This window comes from Chlorocebus sabaeus, chromosome 14 (genome assembly GCF_047675955.1).
Source record: "Chlorocebus sabaeus isolate Y175 chromosome 14, mChlSab1.0.hap1, whole genome shotgun sequence".
Taxonomy (NCBI): domain Eukaryota; kingdom Metazoa; phylum Chordata; class Mammalia; order Primates; family Cercopithecidae; genus Chlorocebus; species Chlorocebus sabaeus.
Window position 1 is genome coordinate 54,007,022 of NC_132917.1, and position 24,094 is coordinate 54,031,115.

Below are 24,094 nucleotides of genomic sequence, written 5' to 3' on the forward strand. Positions count from 1 at the left end.
CCCACTGGGCTTACTCTGCCCACTTGGCCCAGCAGGCTGTGCTCAGCTTGTGCTACTGGTCCGGATCCTGCACTTGCCTTGGCTCTGTGGTCAGCTCGCAGCTGGTCCAGGGGTGCCGTGACCGGCTTCTACCTTGGGTGCTGGTGTCTGGATGAGGGGGATGTGGCAGTGCCCAATAACTTGGAGATGCCAGCCACCACAGAGCCCCAAGGGGTGTTGCAGTTTTTGCTTGGGGAGTCCTGAGGTCTGAGCCTCCAGAAAGTGTTACAGCTCTTGTTCATTTCTGCTGCTTGCAGCTTCAGTGAATGACAGCATGTCACAACTCATTGGGTCCTGCTGCCTGCAGTTCAGCAAATGGGGGAGTGTTGGCACCCTGTGGTTTTTTTCACTCCCATAGCTTGGTGAGCAAGAGCATATGTTACAGCTCTTTTTGTGCCTGCCATTCACTCTTGTCCCATGACCAAGAGGAATGAGGTACACGGACACTGGAGAGTGAACAAGGCAGAGAAGAATTTTACTGAGTGACAGAAAAGCTCTCAATAAAGAGAGGGGACCTGAGGTGGGTAGGCCTCTGTGTAAGAGGGGGCCTGAAAGTGGATAGCCATCTGTGAGGCTGAGTCTGGGGTTTTTATGGGCTCAGAATGGGGTGTATGGTAATTGTTCCATGGTTGGGCTTGGAAAAAGCACCATTCAGTTGGCTAAAAGACATCGAGAAAATTCTCACTCTGGTTGTGGACTCCACCTGGAACTGGAAACTCAGTTTCAGGTTTCACCTGAAGGTCGGGTTTCACTGGAGACCCATCCCTGTCTACCTAGGGAATTTGTCTGTCTCCTACTGCTATCACTGAGATGAATACCATATTTGTTAAATATTGCTTAAAATGAAAACTGGGATGAATTATTAAATGACTTTGTCAGATAATGCATGATTTAGATGTACACATTTTTTCTTATGTAGACAAGTAAATGGAAAAGCTGTGTTTTAGAGGTTGAAAATATAAGTACACCATTAAAATCAAGAAACATAAATATGGTTAACTCTAATTCCCTCTCCTGTCTTTGTTCCTATAGCATTTTATTTATAGTTGTTACACTTAGTGTTTTTCCTTTTAATCATTCTGCTTTCAGGTACAATTATCTGTGTACACTTGTGTCTCTCACTGGAAAATAATGACAATATTTTGAAGGTCAGGCTGGTGGCTTGTTTTCATATCTCCTACGGGGCTACGCCTCTTGGAGAATAAATAGTAGTGTGATGGCTGTTTTAACTGTTTGAAAGATGCCATGGTGTAGGCTCTAGGGAAGAGACCCTGGACTGATGGCGAAAGGTTAAGTAAGGCAGAATTTTATTCCACATAAGGAAAGCTTTGTAACAATTAAAGATATTTATAGCCATTAAGGGCTGCTTTGTAAGGCAGCATATAGATCACTTCCTGCATTCAAAATTGACACTGCAGTCAGATCCCAGGATGAAATGGTAGGTTACAATATAAAAAATATGATTTTACGTGAAAAGCTGCTGACATTTAAAACTCATCACAGGTTTCTTTAAATATCAGTGTTTGTTTGTCAATTCGAAGTATGATTTACTTTGCAAATATTCCCCTCAGGGTTTCTCACTGATACCCCTTTCTACAAAGTGAGGTACAGTTGTAGTGGACTGGACCTTGACTGAGCAGCATATTGTGCTGGAGTCTTTTATCACCAAAGGGGCTGATGTCTGCCCCAGTTTCCAGATCAGTGTGTCTGTGAAAAACCTGCATGTGTCATATCAGCTTTCCTTCTGTTCAGCAAGTGAGGTGGAAAAAGTATGGGGAAGCCATGAAAGCCCATAGGTAAATCTCCTACAGAAGCCCTGTCCCAAGAGGGCTGTGTTCCAGCCAACACTGATAAAGTACAGAAAAATGTCTCCATGTCTGCCTTTTCTTTCTATATAGATGTCTATTACTTCATACTAGGAATCAGGACTCTCAGAAAGATTCTGGGAAGATTCCAGGTGGCATATGAAACTTCGAGCAGTTGATTCCTGCATGGTTCACTGCCTTACAGAGTTAATGGGCTAGAAGTCTTGAGGCTCCTTGACATACATTCCTCCCAAAGCTTTAAAATAAGGGTTGTAGTTTGAGGGGCCTAACAAATAACACCTCTCTTCATTGTGTGAGTTATTGACAAGGAAGACAAAGAGTAAAGCAGAGTTTTAGGAATGTGGTGTCTATCTGCAGGTAAGTGGACTTTATAATGACCTGTACTACAGAATTAAACACTGGCCACCCCCAACTCCAGGCACAGGGAGGCTGCTCTAGGGCAGAGCCAGAAGTATGATCCCCGTGGGTAACTTGCTTCCAGCGGGAGGAGGAAGAGGACATGCCTGGGCTATGCATGTTTCTCCTTCTAAATTTACCCAGTAGATGAGTCACTGTTTGTCTCTGTGACAAGGGCAGGGTAGAAAGTAGCCAGGAATGACACACTAACGATACTCCTCCTCACAGAAGGAATTTCTGCTAGAGAGAAAGATGCTTTCTCCTGCAGAAATAAGTTATAAAATCTAGAGAGATCTCAGTCATTTAGTTCTACTTGCAGTACTTCAAGAGGATCTTCACTGCAGTTGTTTTGGTATGGAGTGATAGGAAAAAGTCAGGGAGGTTGAATGGTAAGCAAAATTGGAGAATGACTGCCCTTGTTCTACAAATAGAGGTAGGAAGGACTACATCATAGTCCTGTTTTCTGCTTTCCTTTTTTTTGTGTGTGTGTGGCATTAACAAAATTGAGATGTAATTTACATAACACTAAATACACAGTAGTTTTTAGTATATTCACAATGTTTTGCAGCATTAGCATTAATTCCAGGACATTTCCATCACCCCTCCTTTCCTTTACTAGTTGTTTCCCATTCCCCACCTCATTCCCCCATTCCCCACTTCTTCCTCCATCCCCTGGCATGTTAAAGTGCCTCAGGGAAATCAGGGCCAATGTCTCTGATGTCCTTGGCCTCTCCCTTAAGGTTTCAAGGTTGCTGCTTAGCTCCAATCATAATATTCACACCACGATTAGAAGAAAGGGTACCAGTGCAATACCCCAACATGGAGAAACCATCACGCCAGGCCAAGTCAGCCCCTATTGAAGAGTTATCTTGAAAGTCCTAACCAGTGACTTGGCTTACATTTCATTGGCCATTCCCACTATAAGGAAGTCTGGGAAACATCAATTGGCACATTGCTGCCCCAAGTAAAATCAGAGTTCTGTTAGAAAGGAAGAATGGGAGAATGGATTTGGGGTATGTGCCTGTCACAGTTGTTCATATATTAAATAAAATTCTAAACAATTGTTACATTTGATGTTTTTTTCCCAAGTAGTGACACAAAAGGACACATTACAAAAAGATCGTGATCTTGTGTCCATGACCTCTTCCTCAAAACATTGAATCCATAACCAAAACCACCTAAATTTCTGTTAAGTTCATATTGAATCTTTTTTTTGAGACAGAATTTCATTCTTGTTGCCCAGGCTGGAGTGCAATGGTGCAATCTTGGCTCACTGCAACCTCCACCTACCAGGTTCAAGCGATTCTCCTGCCTCAGCCTCCTGTGTAGCTGGGATTACAGGCATGTGCCACCACGCCCAGCTAATTTTTTGTATTTTTAGTAGAGACGGGGTTTCTTCATGTTGGTCAGGCTGGTCTTGAACTCCTGACCTCAGGTGATCCACCTGTCTCGGCCTCCCAAAGTGCTGGGTTTACAGGTGTGAGCCACCATGACTGGCCCATATTGAATCTTCTATATATGATTTATTTTAGCCTTGTTTATTTCCATCTATCACTGCCTTAAGCAACGGGTAACACTTTTATTATCCACCCAGTTCGTCAAGAAGTATGAATTTAACCAAAAATTATGCCTCAAACTTAAGTGACATCCTGTAGCTCCACTGTTTTAAGATTTAATAAATCCATGTGTGTATCATTACCATTCATAGTTAAAAATGCTTTTGTTTGTTTATTTATTTGAAACAGAGTCTTGCTCTGTCACCCAGGCTAGAGTGCAGCAGTGTGATCACAGCTCACTGCAGGCTTAACTGATCCTCCCTGACTCTATCCTCCCTCATAGCTGGGACTAGAGGCATATGCTGTCATGTGCTATCTAAGCACATGTGCTATCATGTGCTATCTAAGAAGCATGTGCTAACTAGAGGCAAGTGCTATCATGCCCGGCTAAGTTTTGTATTCATAGTTTTTGTAGAGATGGGGTTTCACCATGTTGCCCAGGCTGGTCTTGAACTCTGGACTCAAGTGATTCATCTGCCTTGTCTTTCCAAAGTGCTGGAATTACAGGCATGAGCCACCATGCCCTGCCCCAAATGCTTTTAAATTTACAACTTTGAAAATATAAATCAAATGAAGATATGCACATGGAATTTTAAAAAACTCAAATAGTATAGAAAAGCTGGTAATTAAAAGCAACAGCTACCATCTCCTGCTCCAGTTTCCAGCCCCAAGTCCTGTATATTCTATAAAACAACCTTTTTTTAAAGTCTTGTGGGTTTTTTAAATTATTATTATTATTATTTTTAGACGGAGTCTCGCTCTATTGCCCAGGCTGGAGTGCAGTGGCATAATCTCAGCTCACTGCAAGCTCCGCCTCCTGGGTTCATGCCGTTCTCCTGCCTCAGCCTCCCGAGCAGCTGGGACTACCGGCGCCCACCACCACGCCTGGCTAATTTTTTGTATTTTTGGTAGAAATGGGGTTTCACTGCGTTAGCCAGGATGGTCTCGATCTCCTGACCTCGTGATCTGCCTGCCTTGGCCTCCCAAAGTGCTGGGATTACAGACGTGAGCCACAGCGCCCGACCAACTCTTGTGGTTTCTATGTCTTTATAATGTATATGCTATGTGTGTTTGGGCCATAATCCTGAAAGATACAATTGCAAACGCCATAATCTTGCATGTTGAAATTCCAAAACATCAAAATCCCTAAAGTCTAAAATCCCCCAAATCACAGTTTTGAAAGATCAAAATCCCAAAAATATAATCTGGAAAAAGTCAATCAAAGAGCATTTAAAATACTAATTTTTGGTCAGGTCCAGTGGTTCACACCTGTAATCCCAGCACTTTCGGAGGCCAAGGCGAGCAGATAACTTGAAGTCAGGAGTTTGTGACCAGCCTGGCCAACATGGTGAAACCCTGTCTCCACTAAAAATACAAAAATTAGCTGGACGCCGTGGCAGGCACCTGTAATCCCAGCTACTCGGGAGGCTGAGGCAGGAGAATCGCTTGAACCTGGGAGGTGGAGGTTGCAGTGAGCTGAGATTGCACTACTGCCCTCCAGCCTGAGTGACAGAGTGAGACTCCGTCTCAAAATAAATAAATAAATAAATAAGTAAAAAGGAGATTTATTTGAGAAACATATACAAACATAATAGAAACTTCATAAGCCAGTTTGCACAAGAAGATAGGTAACAATAACATATGTATTTTTGTGACTGTACATACTGCGGTATACTGTTGACAGTCACATAGGTGTAATAGTTACAAGCAGATGAACTATATTCATAAGGAAGTAGGTCAAAAAGCAAAATGTATAAATGCGTATCACCATGGTTGGTAATTGTGTGCAACCAGTTTTGTAACTGGTCATCTGACATACCTTGATGGACAACCTAAGTCTTTGATGAGATTGATCAAAAGTTGTGATGGATCACCACTGTATATGCAGTCACTCAAAAAGCCAGGATGTCAAGAAATGTTATCTTTCACAGATGTACATATACAAGAAGGACATCTCTTTATTAAGGAAGTTTCCACATTTTTACATACATACACAATAGTTACTAAGTCAGCGTTACGGTAACACACTTGTAGGGTCGAATTTTCCAGAAAAAAAAAAAGACTAAAACAAATTAGAACTCTAAAAACCTTTACAAAGTTTATACCTCTGGCCGGGTGCAGTGGGTCATGCCTATAATCTCAGCATTTTGGGAGGCCTAGGCGGGTGGATCACCTGAAGTCAGGAGTTTGAGACCAGCCTGCCCAACATGGCAAAACCCTGTCTTTACTAAAAATGCAAAAAGTTAGCCAGGCGTGGTGGTGTGTGTGTGCCTGTAATCCCAGCTACTCAGGAGGCTGAGGCAGGAGAATCACTTGAATCCAGGAGTTGGAGGTTGCAGTGAGCCTAGATTGTGCAACTGCACTCCAGCCTGGGTGACAAAAACGAAACTTCATCTCAAAAAAAAAGAAAATTTGACATACAAAAAAACTATATTACAGTGATAGATTATAGGCAGTTGCACGGAGATAGTCCATAAGAATTGGCCAAATTTTCACAATCGTTACCTATATTTTGGAGTCTTCCATCATGATGAATAGCTGCTTTTTTTTTTTTTTTTGAGGACTTGGCTCTTTTTGGAAAATACATTTATATGCATATTCTACAGGGCACTGCTCTTTTTGAAATTCTTCTATGATTTGATATACACTGACATGAGCATCCCCTGTTAAGGTTTTCCATCTTCAGTGCTATGCTTCTATGTTTTGCATACATGAAAATTCATTCTGCATGCACTCATATACAGATTACAAATTTAGTGCAGACGATACTTGTGATCAAACAACAACACCGTTATATGTCTTCTAATCCTACCATGCACATAATTGTTTTTAAACCAGTCAGTAACTTTGCTGGTTTCTTCAGGCAAATGCAGATTCAATCCATTAAAAGCTGGGCCGGGCGTGGTGACTCAGGCCTGTAATCCCAGCACTTTAGGAGGCCGAGTTGGGTGGATCATGAGGTCAGGAGATTGACACCATCCTGGCTAACACGGTGAAACCCCATCTCTATTAAAAATACAAAAATTACAAAAATACAAAAAATTAGCTGGGTGTGGTGGTTTGCTCCTGTAGTCCCAGTTACTCTGGAGGCTGAGGCAGGAGAATCGCTTGAACCTGGGAGGCGGAGGTTGCAGTGAGCCGAGATCACACCACACCACTGCACTCTAGCCTGGGCGACAGAACGAGACTCTGTCTCAAAAAAAAAAAAAAAAAAAAAGGCTCCTGGAATTTCATCAGCTGGAAGGAAAGCCAATGCAGACAAATGACACATTTTTAAATTGAAGTTTTCATCATTGTCATATCTCACGGTCAATCGACTCATCTAAGTTTTCCACTAAATGCATCAGACTGAATGGAAAAAACAAACTTTGTTAGTGACATCTTGAAATTCACTTTAGAAGCTTTGATTGCTCCTAATCTGTCATTATGATTTGGGGATTCAGTTGAATCCATTTTCTTTTGCAACATCCACCAAATCTTCAAGTAAGTGTTTTATGAAGTGCTTCCCTTTTGTCCAGTCATTCATACATAAATGAGTGGATAGGTTCTAGAATTTTGAGATCCCACAGGGGGATGAATTGTATGCAACTGGTAAAAAAATAGGGTGGTTTTGAAAGTGCCACACATTAGCCAAAATGAAGCATGCCCTGGTTTTTCTTTGTTAGATTGAGTGGTTTAAGAAATATAAGAAATCTGTCTTCTTTGATGGACAGATCCCTAATCAAGAATAGTTCATCATTTAATGTGTTTTGTATCACTGGAGGAACCTCTATATCAGCAAGTGCCTTTCATTCAGAAGGTCACTGAGCTTTTCAAATTCCGTTGTTTTTTTTTGTTTTTGGCTGGACATAGTGGCTCATGCGTGTAATCCCAGTGCTTTGGAAGGCTGAGGCAGTTGGATTGAGTGAGGCCAGAAGTTTGAGACTAGCCTGAGCAACATAGTGAGACTCCATCTCTACAAAAATTTTAAAATTATCCAGGCATGGTGGTGTGCACTTGTAGTTCTAGCTACTCGGAATGTTGAGGTGAAAGAATTGGTTAAGACCAAGAGTTTGAGACCGCAGTGAGCTATGATCACACCACTGCACTCCAGCCTGGGCAGCAGAGCGAGACCCCATCTCTTAAAACAATTCCTTTTATTCCGATGAAAGTCATTTCTTTTTTCCCCTTTCCACCTTTTTAAAAAAACATTTGGTTGGTACAAAAGAAGGACATTTTTTTAAGGCAAGCATGGTACTATGTGTGAAGATGCAGAAGTTATACACAATTAAGAAATTTGGCAGGGAAGATTTCTTGTATCTTTTGCCTGCATTTTCACTTCTCTGAAACACTCAAAACGTTGAGGGCAGATCTTCCCCACTTGGTCTACTCAGACTCAGTAATCTCTGGAAACACCCTTACAGACACACCCAAAATAATGCTTTATCAGGTTTCTAGGTATTCCTTAATCCAGTCAAATTGACATCTAAAATTAAGTCCACAAATCCAGCCCTTGTCAATTTGGCACCCATATTTGTCTCCTTAAACCATAATTCACTTCCAAATAAAGACAATAACAAGGTAATAGTTCTGTTTAACATGATGCAACTAACATGATGCAACTGTCATGCACACAATCAAACGTGTACTAATCCCATCCCCAGAATTAGACTTTCTAGATTTTACCATTCAGAATTTTAATCTTTCAGGATTGTCATTTTCAGGATTTTAATCATTAGGGATTTTAGACTTTAGAGATTTTTAATTAAAATTTTTATTTTTCTTTCAGAAATGAAGTCTTGCTAGGCTGCCCAGGCTGATCTCGAACTCCTGGGCTCAATCAATCCTCCTGCCTCAGCCTCTCAAAGTGCTGGGCTTACAGGTGTAAGCCACCATACCTGGCTGACTTTAGGGATTTTGATCTTTCAGGATTTCAGCATTTAGCATTATAGCATTTGAGATTATGATTGGCACTAATACTATGTATATGCCTAATGTTATGTATATGCATAATGTCAGTTTAGGCATTATTAGTAACTTCTTGCTATCTGTTATGGTATATATACTATTATATATAATAGATATGTATTATAGGGATATATGTGAGCATATAAGCATATATGTGTACATAGATATGTATATTATATATTCAGTCACTGTATACTATCACTGTGGAAAGTTCTGCTAGAATCAACATAGGATTATTGAGATTCTTTCCAGAACTTTGAATGCCATAAATTTAGCATCACCACTTTGAAAGTAAACTTAAAGCCTAATAAATATGATTATATGTATATTCACAATATACATTAACAATACATATAATATATAATCAATATGTTAATATTATTAATGATATATTATAAATGTATAATATATATAACAAACATAATAATTTATATGATAAATTATTATAGGATAGTTAAATATTTCACATAAATATTTATCAGCTGGTTTTTAAAAATTCATTTATTCAACAACCATGTGCCAAGCTCTGGTCTAGGTGTTGGGAACACAGTAGTAAACAAGACAGAAAAATTCCTGTTCTTACAGAACTGACAATCTACTGTAAAGATAGGAAATCAAAAAGTAAACAATGCATGTGCAGGAAACATGGGGTGCATTGCTGTTTTAGATAAATTGGTTGGGGAATATTTCTTTAAGGAAGTGACATTTGTATAGAGAGATGAATAATGGGAAGGAGCCAGGAATGAGAATATCAGGGGACAGAGGATTCAGGCAGAAGGAATAGTCAGTACAAAGGCCAGGGGGCTTGGCATGTTTAAGGGGCCAAGGGAGGCATATCTGGCTGGAATGGGCTGAGTAAAGAGGGAGAACTAGGATATGAAGTAGAGAAATTAGGAGGCTGTGGCAACCATAATACATTTCATTTCCAGTGTAATGGGAGCCCCTGCGGGCTTTTAAGCTGGGGAAGGAAATTATTTGATTTTACTTAAAAGAAAACCCTGTTGGCTGCTTTATGGAGAATACACTGTAGTGGGGCAGAACTGGAAGCAGGGAGGCTAGTTAAGGAGGTTCTTGTAGTAGATGAGTTGAAAGATTATGGTAACTTTAAGTATATAAACATTATCACCCATTCTTCTAGATAAAGTTGGAACAGAATTAAACTATTTTTCAGTAAATCTTCAGTAATGACAGGGGCCTAGAAATAATTTAGAAAATGAGTACAGTGCATGGGTTTGAATATTTAACTATGCGTGGTATCCAGATATGCCCTGATCTGAAACCTCGGGCCTTTGAGCATGCTCTTCTATCTGTAATGTTCTACTCTCATCATACTAATTTTTGCTCATCATTGAAGTCTCAGCTCTAAGACTGTTTTTCAACAAGCCAGCCTTAAAATCACCCAAGAGTGATTGTCTGTCATGTGGCTGTCTCATGAACTCTAATTTGTGTCGAGGTTTATGGATTTTACAGCTCCAAATTGTCCGTTATTTTAATTGCAACATTTAATTGCCAGTTTACTTGTCCATCTTTCCCACTAGATTGTAAACTCTTAGATGCAAGGACTGTGTCTTACTCATCTCATTCTTTGCACTTAAAATTAGACAATTGAAAAGTGCTTGTTAAGTGAATAATCAATGTTTACCTGTGTGTCTGTTAGATTTACCTGAGTTACCCAATTCTTAGATTATGTTAGTGTGAATAAAATATTATATCAATAGATTGGAGCAGGTCATTTCCTTAACACTGCAACACATAGTGGAATATCTGTGTTTGATTCCACTTTAAAAATTTTCTCAAACCCCATCACCATAGGCGAATGGTCTTTGACATCATCAATGAATAGATGGTGGAAGGGCTGCTCGAGATTCGGAAATGTTGAAAGGACGTTGCTCTTCACTGAGGGGCATGTTGTCAGTTTCCCTCTTTGGGCAGCTCCCGTATTTCTAGTAGTAAGTGGTACAGATGGAGGGGGAAATCTATGTGACAGGCTGCCTAGGCTGTGCCAATGTCAGGTCCCTTTAGGGTGCAGGAGGGGAGAGTTGCCTTTTTATCATCCATGGTTTCTTTCATGTAATGCTTCTGAATTGTGAAAAGAAGGCAAGGTAACAATGACATGCAAATGCATGAGTTATTATCAACAGCAACTTGAACAGTGTGATGGAGCGTGCATCAGATCTTTGGTACCCTACGAGATTTTAATTTTCTCCTTTTGATGCAATTCTTGACCTGAAATATAAACCCTTTGCAAATCTCTCCCAGACTTTTCTTTAAGGGGGAGTCAGCCATTGGCTCTAAACATTAGTGGGCATAAGAATTGCCTGGAAAGCATGTGAAAACAGATTACTGGGCTCCACCTGAAGCATTTCTGTTCCTTGGAGCAGGGGCCCAAGAATTTTATTTTCTAAACAAAACTCTCAGGTGCTGCTGTTTCATGGACCACTCTTTAAATAGGAAAGAGATGGCCCACATGTTTCTAATTTCTGCTTACTGCCATTGCACGTGCTTTCTCTTTTCATAACGCTCATATTTGGGCCTGTTAGTGGTTGAGGAACTCAGAGGGGATATACACAATACAGCCTAGACCAAAACTTTCAGTTTACTTACTTGGTCAGTGTCTTACTGTGTTCTGGGATCCCCTGACTCTTATGATAAAAAGACTGCACACTTTTGCCTGCACAGTGCAGCCTGTCTTCTCTCCTGTTTTCTCTCTCTCTTCTACATGGTCTGGTTGACCTGAAGTTTCTGGAATTTTCTGCTAATTTCTTTTATATCTACTAGCTAATGTCTTTCTCTCCATCTATATAACAGATTGCCTTTCTGATTCTCTTTCAGATCAATACTTCCCACTCATGTTATCTCCACAATGAACATCTATGTTTTGAAATATTTTATAGCCTTATAAAAATTCCATTTGTGATACTATCCTGTCTTTATTGCTTTGCTGCTTTTTTTCCTTCATATTTGTTGGGTACCACAGAATACTACCATCAGGAAATTATCAATCTGCTTGCAAGACTGCATAAAATATCTAAGCTACCGATCTTTTCTTCTGTATCCTCTTAACCAGACTCAACTGCTGTATGTAGAATCAACACCTCTTGGACTCTTTGGAGATTGATCCATCCCCTGTGACTTCCCAATGTGTTCTTTTATAATTATTTTTCAATTGAGATAGAATATAAATTCAGCAACATTCACCTTTTATAGTGTACAATTGAATGAATTTTTTTTTTTTTTTTTTTTTTTTTTTGAGACAAAGTCTCGCTCTGTTGCCCAAGCTGGAGTGCAATAGCATGATCTTGACTCACTGAAACCTCTGCCTCCTGGGTTCAAGTGATTCTCCTGTCTCAGCCTCCCAACTAGCTAGGATTACAGGCACCCGCCATTATGTCCAGCTAATTTTCATATTTTTGTAGAGATGGGATTTCACCATATTGGTCAGGCTGGTCTTGAACTCCTGACCTCCGGTGATCCACCTGCCTTGGCTGTGGAATTTTCTGCTGATTCCTTTTATATCTACTAGCTAATGTCTAGTAATCTTTGGGATTACTAGCTAATCCCAAAGTGCTGGGATTACAGGTGTAAGCCACCACTCCTGGCCCAGTGAATTTTTAACAAATGCATACAGTCATGTAATCCTCACCACAATTGAGATATAGAACAGTCCCATCACCCTGAATCTCTTCACCCCCCATTGTAGCACTCTCCCCTCTACTCCTGGCCCTTAGCAACTGACAATCAGTTTTCTGTCCTTATAGTTTTGCCCTTTCCAGAAAGTAGAATTACACAGTATGTGTGAGTCTGGCCTCTCTTACTTAGCATAATGGATTTGTGATTCATACATGTTTTTGCTTGTATCCATGGTTCATTCCTTTTTATTGCTGCAGTTGGGTGGTATTCCATTGTGTGGTATTCCATTGTGTGGATCTACCACAGTTTTTTTTATCCATTCCCAGTGTTTTTTAATTGCTATGTCCTCTCCTCTAAACTTAAGTGGTTTTTTTTTTCTCTCTCTGTCATTTGGCTTCTTGAGTACTGAAAAGTAAATTTCCAAATTTACCATGTGTTCTAGGTAGAAATAGAAACTAAGTTGCAATAGGTACTAACAAGCTCTGAATTTCTGCACCTGATACATTCCTGATGTTTCTTTACTTAGGCCTATTTTAGCCAACTCTCAAATAGGAGCTGAGATGTAGGGGCGTATCTATCCCAAAGAAGCCTGTTCTAATTCATCCTTTTGGATTAAGAGTTTTCCAACTTGCAATTTGAAGGACTGACTTGAGATCTGTTATTTAGGGTCATTGCTGCAATTCCCAGGAGAGATGTAAGAAGGCCTTCCCTTTCCCTCAAGGGGTCCCATATCATAAATACATATCCCTGATAATTTGGAACCAGCTTGCCTCTTGTGTCACCCCCACTCTAGGGCCCAGTTCTCTATGTATCAATGTTTGGTTCCAAACAACCCAAGGTATGAAGTCCCATAGTATTCTTGATCTCTGTCTGAGATGAGACTCTCATAGTTTTGCAGGCTGGGTAAGCAAAGTATAAGATACCATCATAGTTGGCCAATATACAACAGCTTATTATGGTCTAGATAGGGAAAACATAACCAAGACCAACAATACTTCTCAACCTACACGGTTCAAAGTATGAACATAATGTAATCTACACTATAGAGATTCTAAGAATCATTTCCATTTCAGTAAGTTTCCATTAGTACTGAGGCTTCAGAGCCAGGGACGGTGGCTCATGCCTGGAGTCCCAGCTACTCAGGAGGCAAGGCAGGAGGATCCCTTGAGCCCAGGAATTCGAGGGGGCAGTGAGCTATGATTGCACCACTGTGTTCCAGCCTTAGCGCAGAGCAAGACCCTGTCTCTAAAATAAATAAGTAAATAAGTAAATAAATAAATAAATAAATAAATAAGTAAATAAATAAATAAAAGAACTGAGGCTTCAGAAGCCAAGTTATGGTCAAGCATATCATTTCATGATATGTTTCATTGGTTCTGTAACTAGCTATAAAATACACAAGTGTTTTATTACATTTAAATTTGTATTTAGTCCTTGCATTTTAAGAAGATATCTTAAAAGTTGAGGACAGCTAAATTTTATGCCAAGTACACTCAACTGTACCTGTAATAAGTATTTTGTTTTATTTAGCATTTAAAAATAGAGTGAATATGTGCTTCAGCATTTTATTTATTTGGACTCAGAATATTACTATTTTTCTCCAAAAAGTCTTCCTTTTCTCATTTCATTTTAAAAGAAACTAATTTTCAAAAACACTTTCTAAATACATTCAGATATTAAACATTTTGCTTATTTCATTTACTTACCACATAATAAATACAGGGGTTTGCCCTTGTTCTCGGATCGGGATGCAGTCCAAGAACCCCAGTAGATGCCTGAAACTGCAGATAGTGTAGAACCCTAGATATTCTAAGCATTTATCATACACTGTGGCCATAACTTTTACAGTTTGAGGTGTAACAGCAAAACTAGCACAAATTTCTTTTTCCTTCTTCTCAGTTTCACAGACAGAAGATTGCTTTACTTTAGATCTTAGCAGTGTCAGCATACAATGTTTTTCTTTCCTTGTCAAGTCGAGAACTTTCACCTTTTCACCTAAAGGAAGCACATGATGGTTTCTCTTTGGCACATTTGCCAGCATCACTACTCTTGTGTTCTGGGGGTCATCGTTAAGTAAAATAAGGGTTACTTGAACATGAGCACTGCAGTACCACCAAGTCAGTCGATCTGATAACCAAGAGGGCTACCTAGTGACCAACGGGCAGGGAGTGTCTACAGTGTGGATCTGCTGGACAAAGGGATAATTCATGGGTGGGACAGCGTGAGATTTCACTATGCTACTTAGAAAGGCATTCAATTCAAAACTTATGAATTGTTTATTTCTGGAGTTTTAAATGTAATATTATAGGACCGCAGTTGATTGAGGGTTAAGTGAAACTGCAGAAGGTGAAACCAAGGATAAATGGGGACCACCTAGATAAAAGTTAAGTCAGGAAATACACAACTTTTTAAAGGCGGACAAGCTGACAATTCTTTTTATCTTTCTTTTATACAGGTGTTTGCTTCAGAATGGTAAGTCAATATGGTCTTTATTATTTTGCCATTTTTTCCACTGTTATTCCCAATTACAGAGATAGGGCAGTTTTCTACTTGGCGCTAGTCTACTATTTACTCCCTGTCCTTGACAGCAAATGAAGAAATATGTGTATTTCTTTGAAATTACTGATTGAGATTTTTATTAACGCTAAAAACATTGTACCCTTCTTAGTATTTACTTAACATTTTCTACATTCAAAAGTACCTCTCTTTGGGTGATTTTAATGAAACGCTTTGATTAGGTGTATTGAATACAAAGTATGGGATTTTCTACATGTTCTGGATGGAAGAAATCCTGTAGGCCAAGGTACATATGTCGCACTGCAAAACAAAACACGCTGATGTTGTATAATGAAGTGGTTCCCAGGATTTAGCAGATTAAGCTCCATGTTGCGTTTTAAAATTTATTTATCTTTTATTTATTTATTTAGTTCGGAGACAGAGTCTTGCTCTGTTGCCCAGTCTGGAGTACAGTGGTACGATTTCAGCTCACTGCAGCCTCCGCCTCCCAGGCTCAAGTGATTTCCTGCCTCAGCCTCCCAAGGAGCTGGGAGCTGGGATTACAGGCGTCTGCTACCACATCCAGCTACTTTTTTATTTTTAGTAGAGATGGCATTTCACCATGTTGGCCAGGTCGGTCTTGAACTCCTGGCCTTAAGTGATCCAGCCACCTCAGCCTCCCAGAGTGCTGGGATTACAGGCATGAGCCACCATGCCCAGCTCAGCTAATTTTTTTTTTTTTTTAAATTTTTGTAGACACAGGGTTTCACCATGTTGCCTAGGCTGGTCTTGAACTCTTGACCTCAAGTGATTCACCCTCGTTGGCCTCCCAAAGTGCTGGGATTACAGGCCGAGCCACCATGCCTGGCTCCATGTTGCTTTTAAAATTTTAACTTTTTAAAAGTACTTCTTTCCTACAAGTTAATTGTGGCATGCATTTTCACCTACTATCTCAGCTGGGTCACTAGATTAGGTCCCTAGTTCCCAACCCTTGAGGGTTCCAATATTTTCCCGTCGGTAAAGTCTCTATTATGAGGCAGCCCCATCCCCCAAAATTCAGATGGTCTCCCTTTTCATTATTATCTAGTAAGAAAGTGACTTATTTTCAGGGCCACCTCTTACATCAGTCTTAGCTGTTAGCATTTTGATTTATGCTGTTTCATACAGCTGGGGATGTGGAGTGTAGAGATCTTGATCACCCTGGCCTCCATACAGGAGAAGAGTATGTTTTTGAAAAGTTCTAAGGCCAGGTGCAGTGACTCATGCCTGTAATCCTAGCACTTTGGGAGGCCGAGGCAGGTGGATCACCTGAGGTCAGGAGACCAGCCCGGCCAACATGGTGAAACCCTGTCTCTACTAAAAATATAAAAATTAGCTGGGCGTGGTGGCACATGCCTGTAATCCCAGCTACTTGGGAGGCTGAGGCAGGAGAATCGCTTGAACTTGGGAGGCAAAGGTTTCAGTGAGCTGAAATGGCACCACTGCACTCCAGCCTGGACGACAAGAGTGAAATTCCATCTCAAAAGAAAAAAATAGTTCTAGTAGACTGGATCAATAGGAATTTTAGTATGATGTAGTTAAAATAATTCAAAATCAAAATGTTGCTACTTACAGAGCAAAACTGAATTTGGATCTAGAAAAAGGAAATTTTAAAAGACTATTAATAATAATAGGAGAGAGAAATCTACCCATACACAATTATAACATTTCTGTGCCAACTCCAGAGCCAACAGAAAACATCAGAATCTTTTAGTCTTATAATAACTCTGCAAACCAGCATGTTTATGCTAGTGTTCTTGCTAGTTTAATTTTCTTTCTTTAAAAAAAATTATTTTAGGTTCAGGGGTACATGTATAGGTTTGTTATGTAGGTAAACTTGTGTCATGGGGGTTTATTATACAGAGTATTTCATGACCCAGGTACTAAGCCTGGTGCCCAATACTTATTTTTTTTCTGCTCCTCTCCCTCCTCCCACTCTCCATCTTCAGGTAGGCCCCAGTGTCTGTCGTTCCCCTCTTTGTGTCCACGTGTTCTCATAATTTAGCTCCCACTTATATGTGAGAACATGCAGTATTTGATTTTCTATTCCTGTGTTAGTTTGCTAAGGATAATGGCCTCCTGCTCCATTCATGTTCCTGCAAAGGACACGATCTCGTTCTTTTTTATGGCTGCATGGTATTCCATGGTGTATATGTACCACATTTTCTTTATCCAGTCTACCATTGATGGGCATTTAGGTTGATTCCATGTCTTGGCTATTGTGAATAGTGCTGCAGTGAACATATGTGTGCATGTGTCTTTATGATGAAACAATTTATATTCTTTTGGGTGTATACCCAATAATGGGATTGCTGGGTCGAATGGTAGTTCTGTTTTTAGCTATTTGAGGAATTGCCACACTGCTTTCCACAGTGTTTGGACCAATTTGCACTCCCACCAACAGTTTGTAAGCATTCCCTTTTCTCTGCAACCTGGCCAGCATCTGTTATTCTTTGGCTTTTTAATAATTGCCATTCTGACTGGTGTGAGATGGTATCTCATTGTGGTTTTGATTTGCATTTCTCTAATAATCGGTGATACTGAGCTTTTTTTCATATGTTTCTTGGCCACACATATGTCTACTTTTGAGAAGTGTCTGTTCGTGTCCTTGCCTACTTTTTTAATGGGGTTTTTTATAATTTTCTTATTAAAATGATTTTCCTCATTTTTACTGGAAATTTCAAACTGTTTTAGTGTCTATTTCTGCTTATCAATACTCTATGCTGATCATAATTGTATATTTTTTTCTCAGTGATTGAGAATCTTGGATCGATTATCATTTGGAACCCAAGTTAACAATGTGATTTAGTGTTAGCAGTCTTAAGGGCAATGCAGCTAAATTTTATGTATCCAAAAACACATCATAGAAACTGTTACTGAAATAATTCTCACTCTAAGCATGTTTCTTCATAATGTTTTTATCAAAGTGGAATTGTTTTTACTGAAAGTGGAATTTAACAAAAGATACCATTTACGTGAAGATTCTTTTATAATTAGAGGTGTTACTGTAGGTCATCTATACAATTGTTGGCATAGACTACAAAAAATGATTATTAGGTTAGCATTTTTTGGATATTAGAATCAAGTATGTTATGAATTCAGACTTTTGATGCTGTGCTTTCTTCTTCTTGTTTTTTCCTGAAACCAGTATACAGAAGATGAAGCTAGGAAAATAGGAGTGGTTGGCTGGGTGAAGAATACCAGCAAAGGCACCGTGACAGGCCAAGTGCAGGGGCCAGAAGACAAAGTCAATTCCATGTGAGTAGTAAAATTAATAACATGTACATGAACTTTGTGAGGTTGCTCTTTTTTAGTTTTTTAAGACATGGCCTTGCTCTGTTGCCCAGGCTGGAGTGCAGTGGCATGATCTCGGCTCACTACAACCTCTGCCCAGTATAACCTCTGCCTTCCAGGCTGAGATCCCCCCAACTCAGCCTCCCAAGTAGCTGGGACTACAGGTGTGAGCCACCATGCCTGAACTTATGAGGCTATTTTAATGTTTCATTGGACAGTAAGAATAGTATTGATGGACCAGATTTTGTTTGTAGACTTATAATCAAACTAATATGTTTGTAGGCAGGCCTGTGAAGAAATTCTCAGAGTTGGGAGTAGCATTTCTGTGTTTAGGAATGGACTTCCAACTTGGACTGGCCCGGAGAAGAGTTGTAGCTTCACTCTCCAATCTGTATGTCCTGTTGCAACTCCTCCAGTGTTATGGAGATGTCCAGGGCCCAGGTAGTTCTCATTTGAAGTGTTGTGACAGATGCATAGTGCCTTTGGATGGTTCGTGAAGTTCTTAGGGTAGCATTCCAGGCAAAAGATTGCCATCTCCTTTTTATTGTTAAGCGCCTTATTTATCTAATTGTAATTTTATTTTTCCTGCCAATGAGAATGTGTTTAATGAGCTGGATGGTTACCAAACTATGAATCCTGGAAGTCCAAAAGAGGCCAGATTCAGGAATATGGGGGAAAATGCCTTGTGTACACGATGTCATTTTCAAAAGCCTTGTGTTTTCAGCTTCATAATTTCCACTGCTCTCTGTAGTCTTTTTTAAAAAAAATTAAAAAATAGCTAACATTTATTGAACATTTACATGTTAGGCAATATGCTAAGCACCTGACGTGAATTACCTCACTTAATCTTTACAACAGATCTTATGAGGTAGGTACTAAGTAACACTCAATTTATTTTATTGTTTGTAATTTATCTTTGTTTTCATTACTTAATATTTTTAGATTTCCAAAGCAATAGTTTTTTGCTTATTATAGTAAGTGAAGTAACATAACACCCAGATGTATAAAGGTAAAACTTGTAATGTGTACTTTTCAATTCCCTCCCTTTATTAACCTGTGACAAGGAATACTTTCCACAGCTTTCTCTTTCACTTAAAAATAGTTAAGTATGCATTTATAACTAAGGTTTTGCTGATTTTTACTGAAATGGAATACCTTATGCATATTTTCCCATAGTTTGTATTTTCATTTTCTGGACATTTCAGTAAACAGTAAATATATAATTAATCAACTTCTTATTTTTCTAATTTTTTATTGTTTAGGTACATACTTGCATTTGTGTGTAAAACTGCACCTCAAATTGAAAAGTGGGGTCCAAAAATTCAGTTTGATAAACTGTGGGGTGACTGTTAATGAAAAACAGTATTTTTAAGTAGAATCGTCACAAAATGTACAAGAAATTTTGGGACTTCCGTTGTACAGAACTGACAGTTCAATGGAAGAGAATATGCCAAATGATTGTGACGAAGTTTTAAAGTAGAGGCTATGTCCCATGACGGGAGGGAGCCTAGAAAAAAATAATAACATAGTTTTTAGAAACTGGGGACTACGTGGAAGATAGAAGCTCATACCAATCATGTTATATTCCTAATCCACATTATAGAGGGTCATTGATTAATTTGCTTAACATAAATGAAATAGCTTCGTACATTGTGCTCACGTTTTCTTTTCAACCCCTGCATTCTCCACCACCCTTCTTAAGTAACTCGTGTCAGCAAGCTAGTGTGTATTCTTCTGCTTGTCTCCATGTTCACATTCTGTCTCTCACATACACATGTGTGCACACACACACATTTGTGGGTTTTGTTCAATATTTGCTTTTTAAAAATGGGATCATGGTGTATTCCCTGCTCTGCATCTTACTTTATCACTCAAAGATACACCCAGGAAAATCCTTTCAAGTCAAACGGTAATCTCTAATTCATTCTTTTTATTGGCTGCTTAATATTCCACAATATATAGATTTATTATTACTTTATTGCTGGAAATTTATTTTTTTCTTACTTGTGTTTTGCAATAAGAGCAATGCTGCAATAAACATTTTATTGGCGATTTTATTTTTATTGTATAGATTCCCAGGAGTGTGATTTGCTGGTTGAAGTGTCTGTGTATTTTTAATGTAAACATATTTGTCAGACTGCTTTACAAAACAGCTGTAAACAATGTACATTGTTTTCCTCCTCATCCTGTCAGCAATTGTTATTGTGCTCTCTAATTTTTCTTTTATCTGATTGGTTGTGGTGATTATTTTTTGCTGTAATTTGCATTTCTCTAATGACTAGTTCGCTGGAGCCTCTTTATGCTTATGTCTGTGGATTTGTTCTCATGAACTCCCTTTTCACATCCTTTACCCATTTTTCTATCAAGTTGCTTGTCTCTTGCCCATTTTTAAAAGCTCTTTGTATATTGGTCATGGTTACTAACCCATTATCTGTTATCATTTTGCAGGTATTTTCCCAAGTCTATAATTTGGCTATAGTTTCATCTGTGATAGCTTTGCAACATCAATTGTTTTTCACTTTTATTAACTCAAATATGGCTATTTTTTCTCTCTGGTTAAGAAACAGATTGTAAGTATTGTCTCCCAGGTTTTCTTTAACTGGATGCTATATTTATTACGTGTAAGCATTTACTCCATCTGGAATTTGTTTTTTATTTATAAGATGAGATATTGGGCCAACTATTTTCTACCAGATGAATAGCCAGTTGTCCCAGCACCTCTTATTAAATAATCACTCTTTCCCCCATTGCACTGAAATACATTTTTGTTGTATGTTAAAATCTCATATAAACTGGGTTTTATTTCTGAATTCTCTACTCTGTTCCCTGATCTATTTCTCTGTTCCTACATCAGTATACCGTATTGATTTAATTATACTATCTCTACAGTATATTTCCTCTCACTGTTCTTTTTGATTCTTTTACTTGCTTTCTTGGGCATTTGTTTTCTCTCTAAACTTTAAGATACTTTTACTTATTTAACTGGAATTCTATTCTGTTTATTAAAAAAAACTTACGTGATTGTCTCACACATATGCTTTTGAGGTAAACTTTATGTATTTATTTACTTTTTGAGACAAGGGTCTTGTTCTGTCTCCCAGGCTGGAGTGCAGTGGTCTGATCTAGACTCTCTGCAGCCTTGACCTCCTGGGCTCAAGTGATTTTCCCACCTTAACCTCCTGAGTGCACATGCTGGCTAATTTATATATTTAAAAGTATATATTTTTTGTACAGATAGTGTCTCACTATGTTGCTCAGGCTGCTCTAGGACTCTTGGCTTCAAATGACCTTCCTGCCTCGGGGTCCCAAAGTGCTGGGATTACAAAAATAAACTTTATTTTTCAGAACAGTTTTATATTTACAGAAAAACTGTGAAGATAGTACAGACAGTTTCCATATACTCCCCACATAGTTTTCCTACTATTAACATTTTACATTAATATGATACATATGTTAACAATTAATGGACCAATATGGATACATTAGTATTAACTAAATCCCTATTTTATTTAGATTTCAATTGTTGCCTAATGTCCATTTTATGTTTTAGGATCCCATTATTGTATTTGCTTTTTAATTGGGCATTCTTGTGAAATTAAGACAAGTGACATTTTGGCCAGGTGCAGTGGCTTATGCCTGTAATCCCAGCACTTTGGGAGGATGAGGCGGGCAGATCACTTGAGGCCAGGAGTTCAAGACCAGCCTGGCCAACATAGTGAGATCCTGTCTCTACAAACAATACAAAAATTAGCCGGGGTTGGTGGTACACGCCTATCGTCCCAGCTACTTGGGAGGCTGAGGCAGGAGAGTCGCTTGAGTCTGGGAGGCAGAGGTTGCAGTGAGCTGAGATTGCGCCATCACACTCCAGTCTGGGCAACGGGAGTAGCCTGTCTCAAATAATTAAAAAAAAAAAAAAAGAGAAGTGACATTTTTATGATATTAAATCTTTCCATTTAAGAACACACAGATGTTGTTCCATTTGCTTAGATTTTAAAATTTATCCTTCAATATGATTTTATGGTTTTCTTTATATAGATTTTTGCACTTTTCTTGCTGAGTTTATTTCTAAGTATCTTAATGACTTTTCACTATTGTATGGATTTCTTTCCCATTTATGTTTCTAGTTGTTCATGCTTAAATATGGAATATCTAATGACTTTTGTATATTAATTATATATCATGGTATTACCTTATCAAATATTCTTATTAATTCTATCAGTTTTTAAAAAGCTATAGTCTATTGGGTTTTTAAAAATATAGTTATGCAATTAGTAAAAATGGTGTATCTTTTTTTCAATGACTTTATTTGTCAGACCTGCCATGACAATGTTGAATAATAATAGCAATAGCAGACATGCCCGTTTGGTTTCTGATTTTATTTGAAATAGTTTTATTGTTTCACCTGGTAGAAAGATGTTTGCTGTTGGTTTTAGGTAAATATACTTTATCACAATACATTTCACTCTTGTATTCCTTGAATTAAGCTTTGATTGGTTACAGTGTGTTATTCTTTTGAATTATTGCCGAATTGCCAAGTACTGCTTGCCGATATTTTATTTAGAACTTTTGTATATGTATAAGTCACGTAAGGTTTTTGTTTTTTGTTTTTTGTTTTTTTTGATGGAGTCTCGCTTTGTCGCCCAGGCTGTAGTGCAATGGCACGATCTCGGCTTACTTCAACCTCTGCCTCCTGGGTTCAAACAATTCTTCTGCCTCAGCCTCCCGAGTAGCTGGGACTACACATGCATGCCACCACTCCCAGCTAATTTTTGTATTTTTAGTAGAGACAGGGTTTCACCATATTGGCCAGGCTGGTCTCAAACTCCTGACCTCGGCCTCCCACAATGCTGGGATTACAGGCATGAGCCACCGCACCCAGCCGGGTATTTTTTGGGTATTCTATTATGTTTTGATTTTCAAGTTTTATCGTCTTCATAAAACATATTAGGAAGTTTTCCATCCTTCTCTTCATTCTGGAATAACATTAAAATATCAGAATTACTGTTCTTAGGTTAGCGGAAACAAATTAGGAAATCACCTGGTCCTGCTTCCTTCTCAATGTTGACCTTTAACCACCTTTTCAATTTACTCTGTGGTAACTGGTATGTTTGTTTTTTGAGAAAACATTTTGCTCTGTCACCCAAGCTGGAGTGCAATGGCACAATCACAGCTCACCACAGCCTTGACCTGCTGTGTTTAAGTGATACTTCCATCTCAGCTACCCAAGTAACTAGGAATGCAGGGATGCACCACCATGTCCAGCTAATTTTTAAACATTTTTTTGTGGAGGTGAGGTCTTATTATGTTGCCCAGGCTGGTGTTGAACTTCTAAGCTGAAACGATCCTCCTGCCTCAGCCTCCCAAAGAGCTAGGATTACAGGTATGAGCCACTGCATGCAGCAAGTAACTGATATAGTTGAGTTTTTCAGATGTTCTTGGATTCCTTTTTATTTTGCTGGGAAATTATCCAATTTTTCTAGGTTTTCAAATTTGTTGTGATACATTTTATAATTTTAAAAATATTGTCCAGGTGCAGTGGCTCACTCCTGTAACCCCAGCACTCTGGGAGGCCAAGGTGGGTGGATTATGAGGTCAGGAGTTTGAGACCAGCCTGGCCAACATGTTGAAACCGCATCTCTACTAAAAATACAAAAATTAGCTGGGCGTGGTGGGGCACACCTGTAATCCCAGCTACTGGGGAGGCTGAGGCAGAAGAATCACTTGAACCCAGGAGCCGGAGTTTGCAGTGAGCCAAGATTGTGCCACTGTACTCCAGCCTGGGCTCCAGAGCAAGACTTTGTCTTAAAAAAAAAATCTCTTTTGTATCTGTGCTTACGTTCCCTTTGAAAATTCCTGATTTTGTATAACTTC

The 24,094-nt window shown here is 39.0% G+C and overlaps 1 protein-coding gene across 2 annotated transcripts in view; it reads left to right on the top strand.

Annotated features, from left to right (window-relative positions):
• Positions 1 to 24,094, top strand: part of ACYP2 (acylphosphatase 2) — a 203,312-nt gene that overhangs the window by 5,405 nt on the left and 173,813 nt on the right. For both annotated transcript variants that reach the window (XM_038006934.2, XM_007970636.3), the window contains exons 2-3: positions 14,850 to 14,866; positions 18,078 to 18,187. In XM_038006934.2, the coding sequence (XP_037862862.2) occupies positions 14,850 to 14,866; positions 18,078 to 18,187 (127 nt within the window). The remainder of the gene's footprint in view (positions 1 to 14,849; positions 14,867 to 18,077; positions 18,188 to 24,094) is intronic.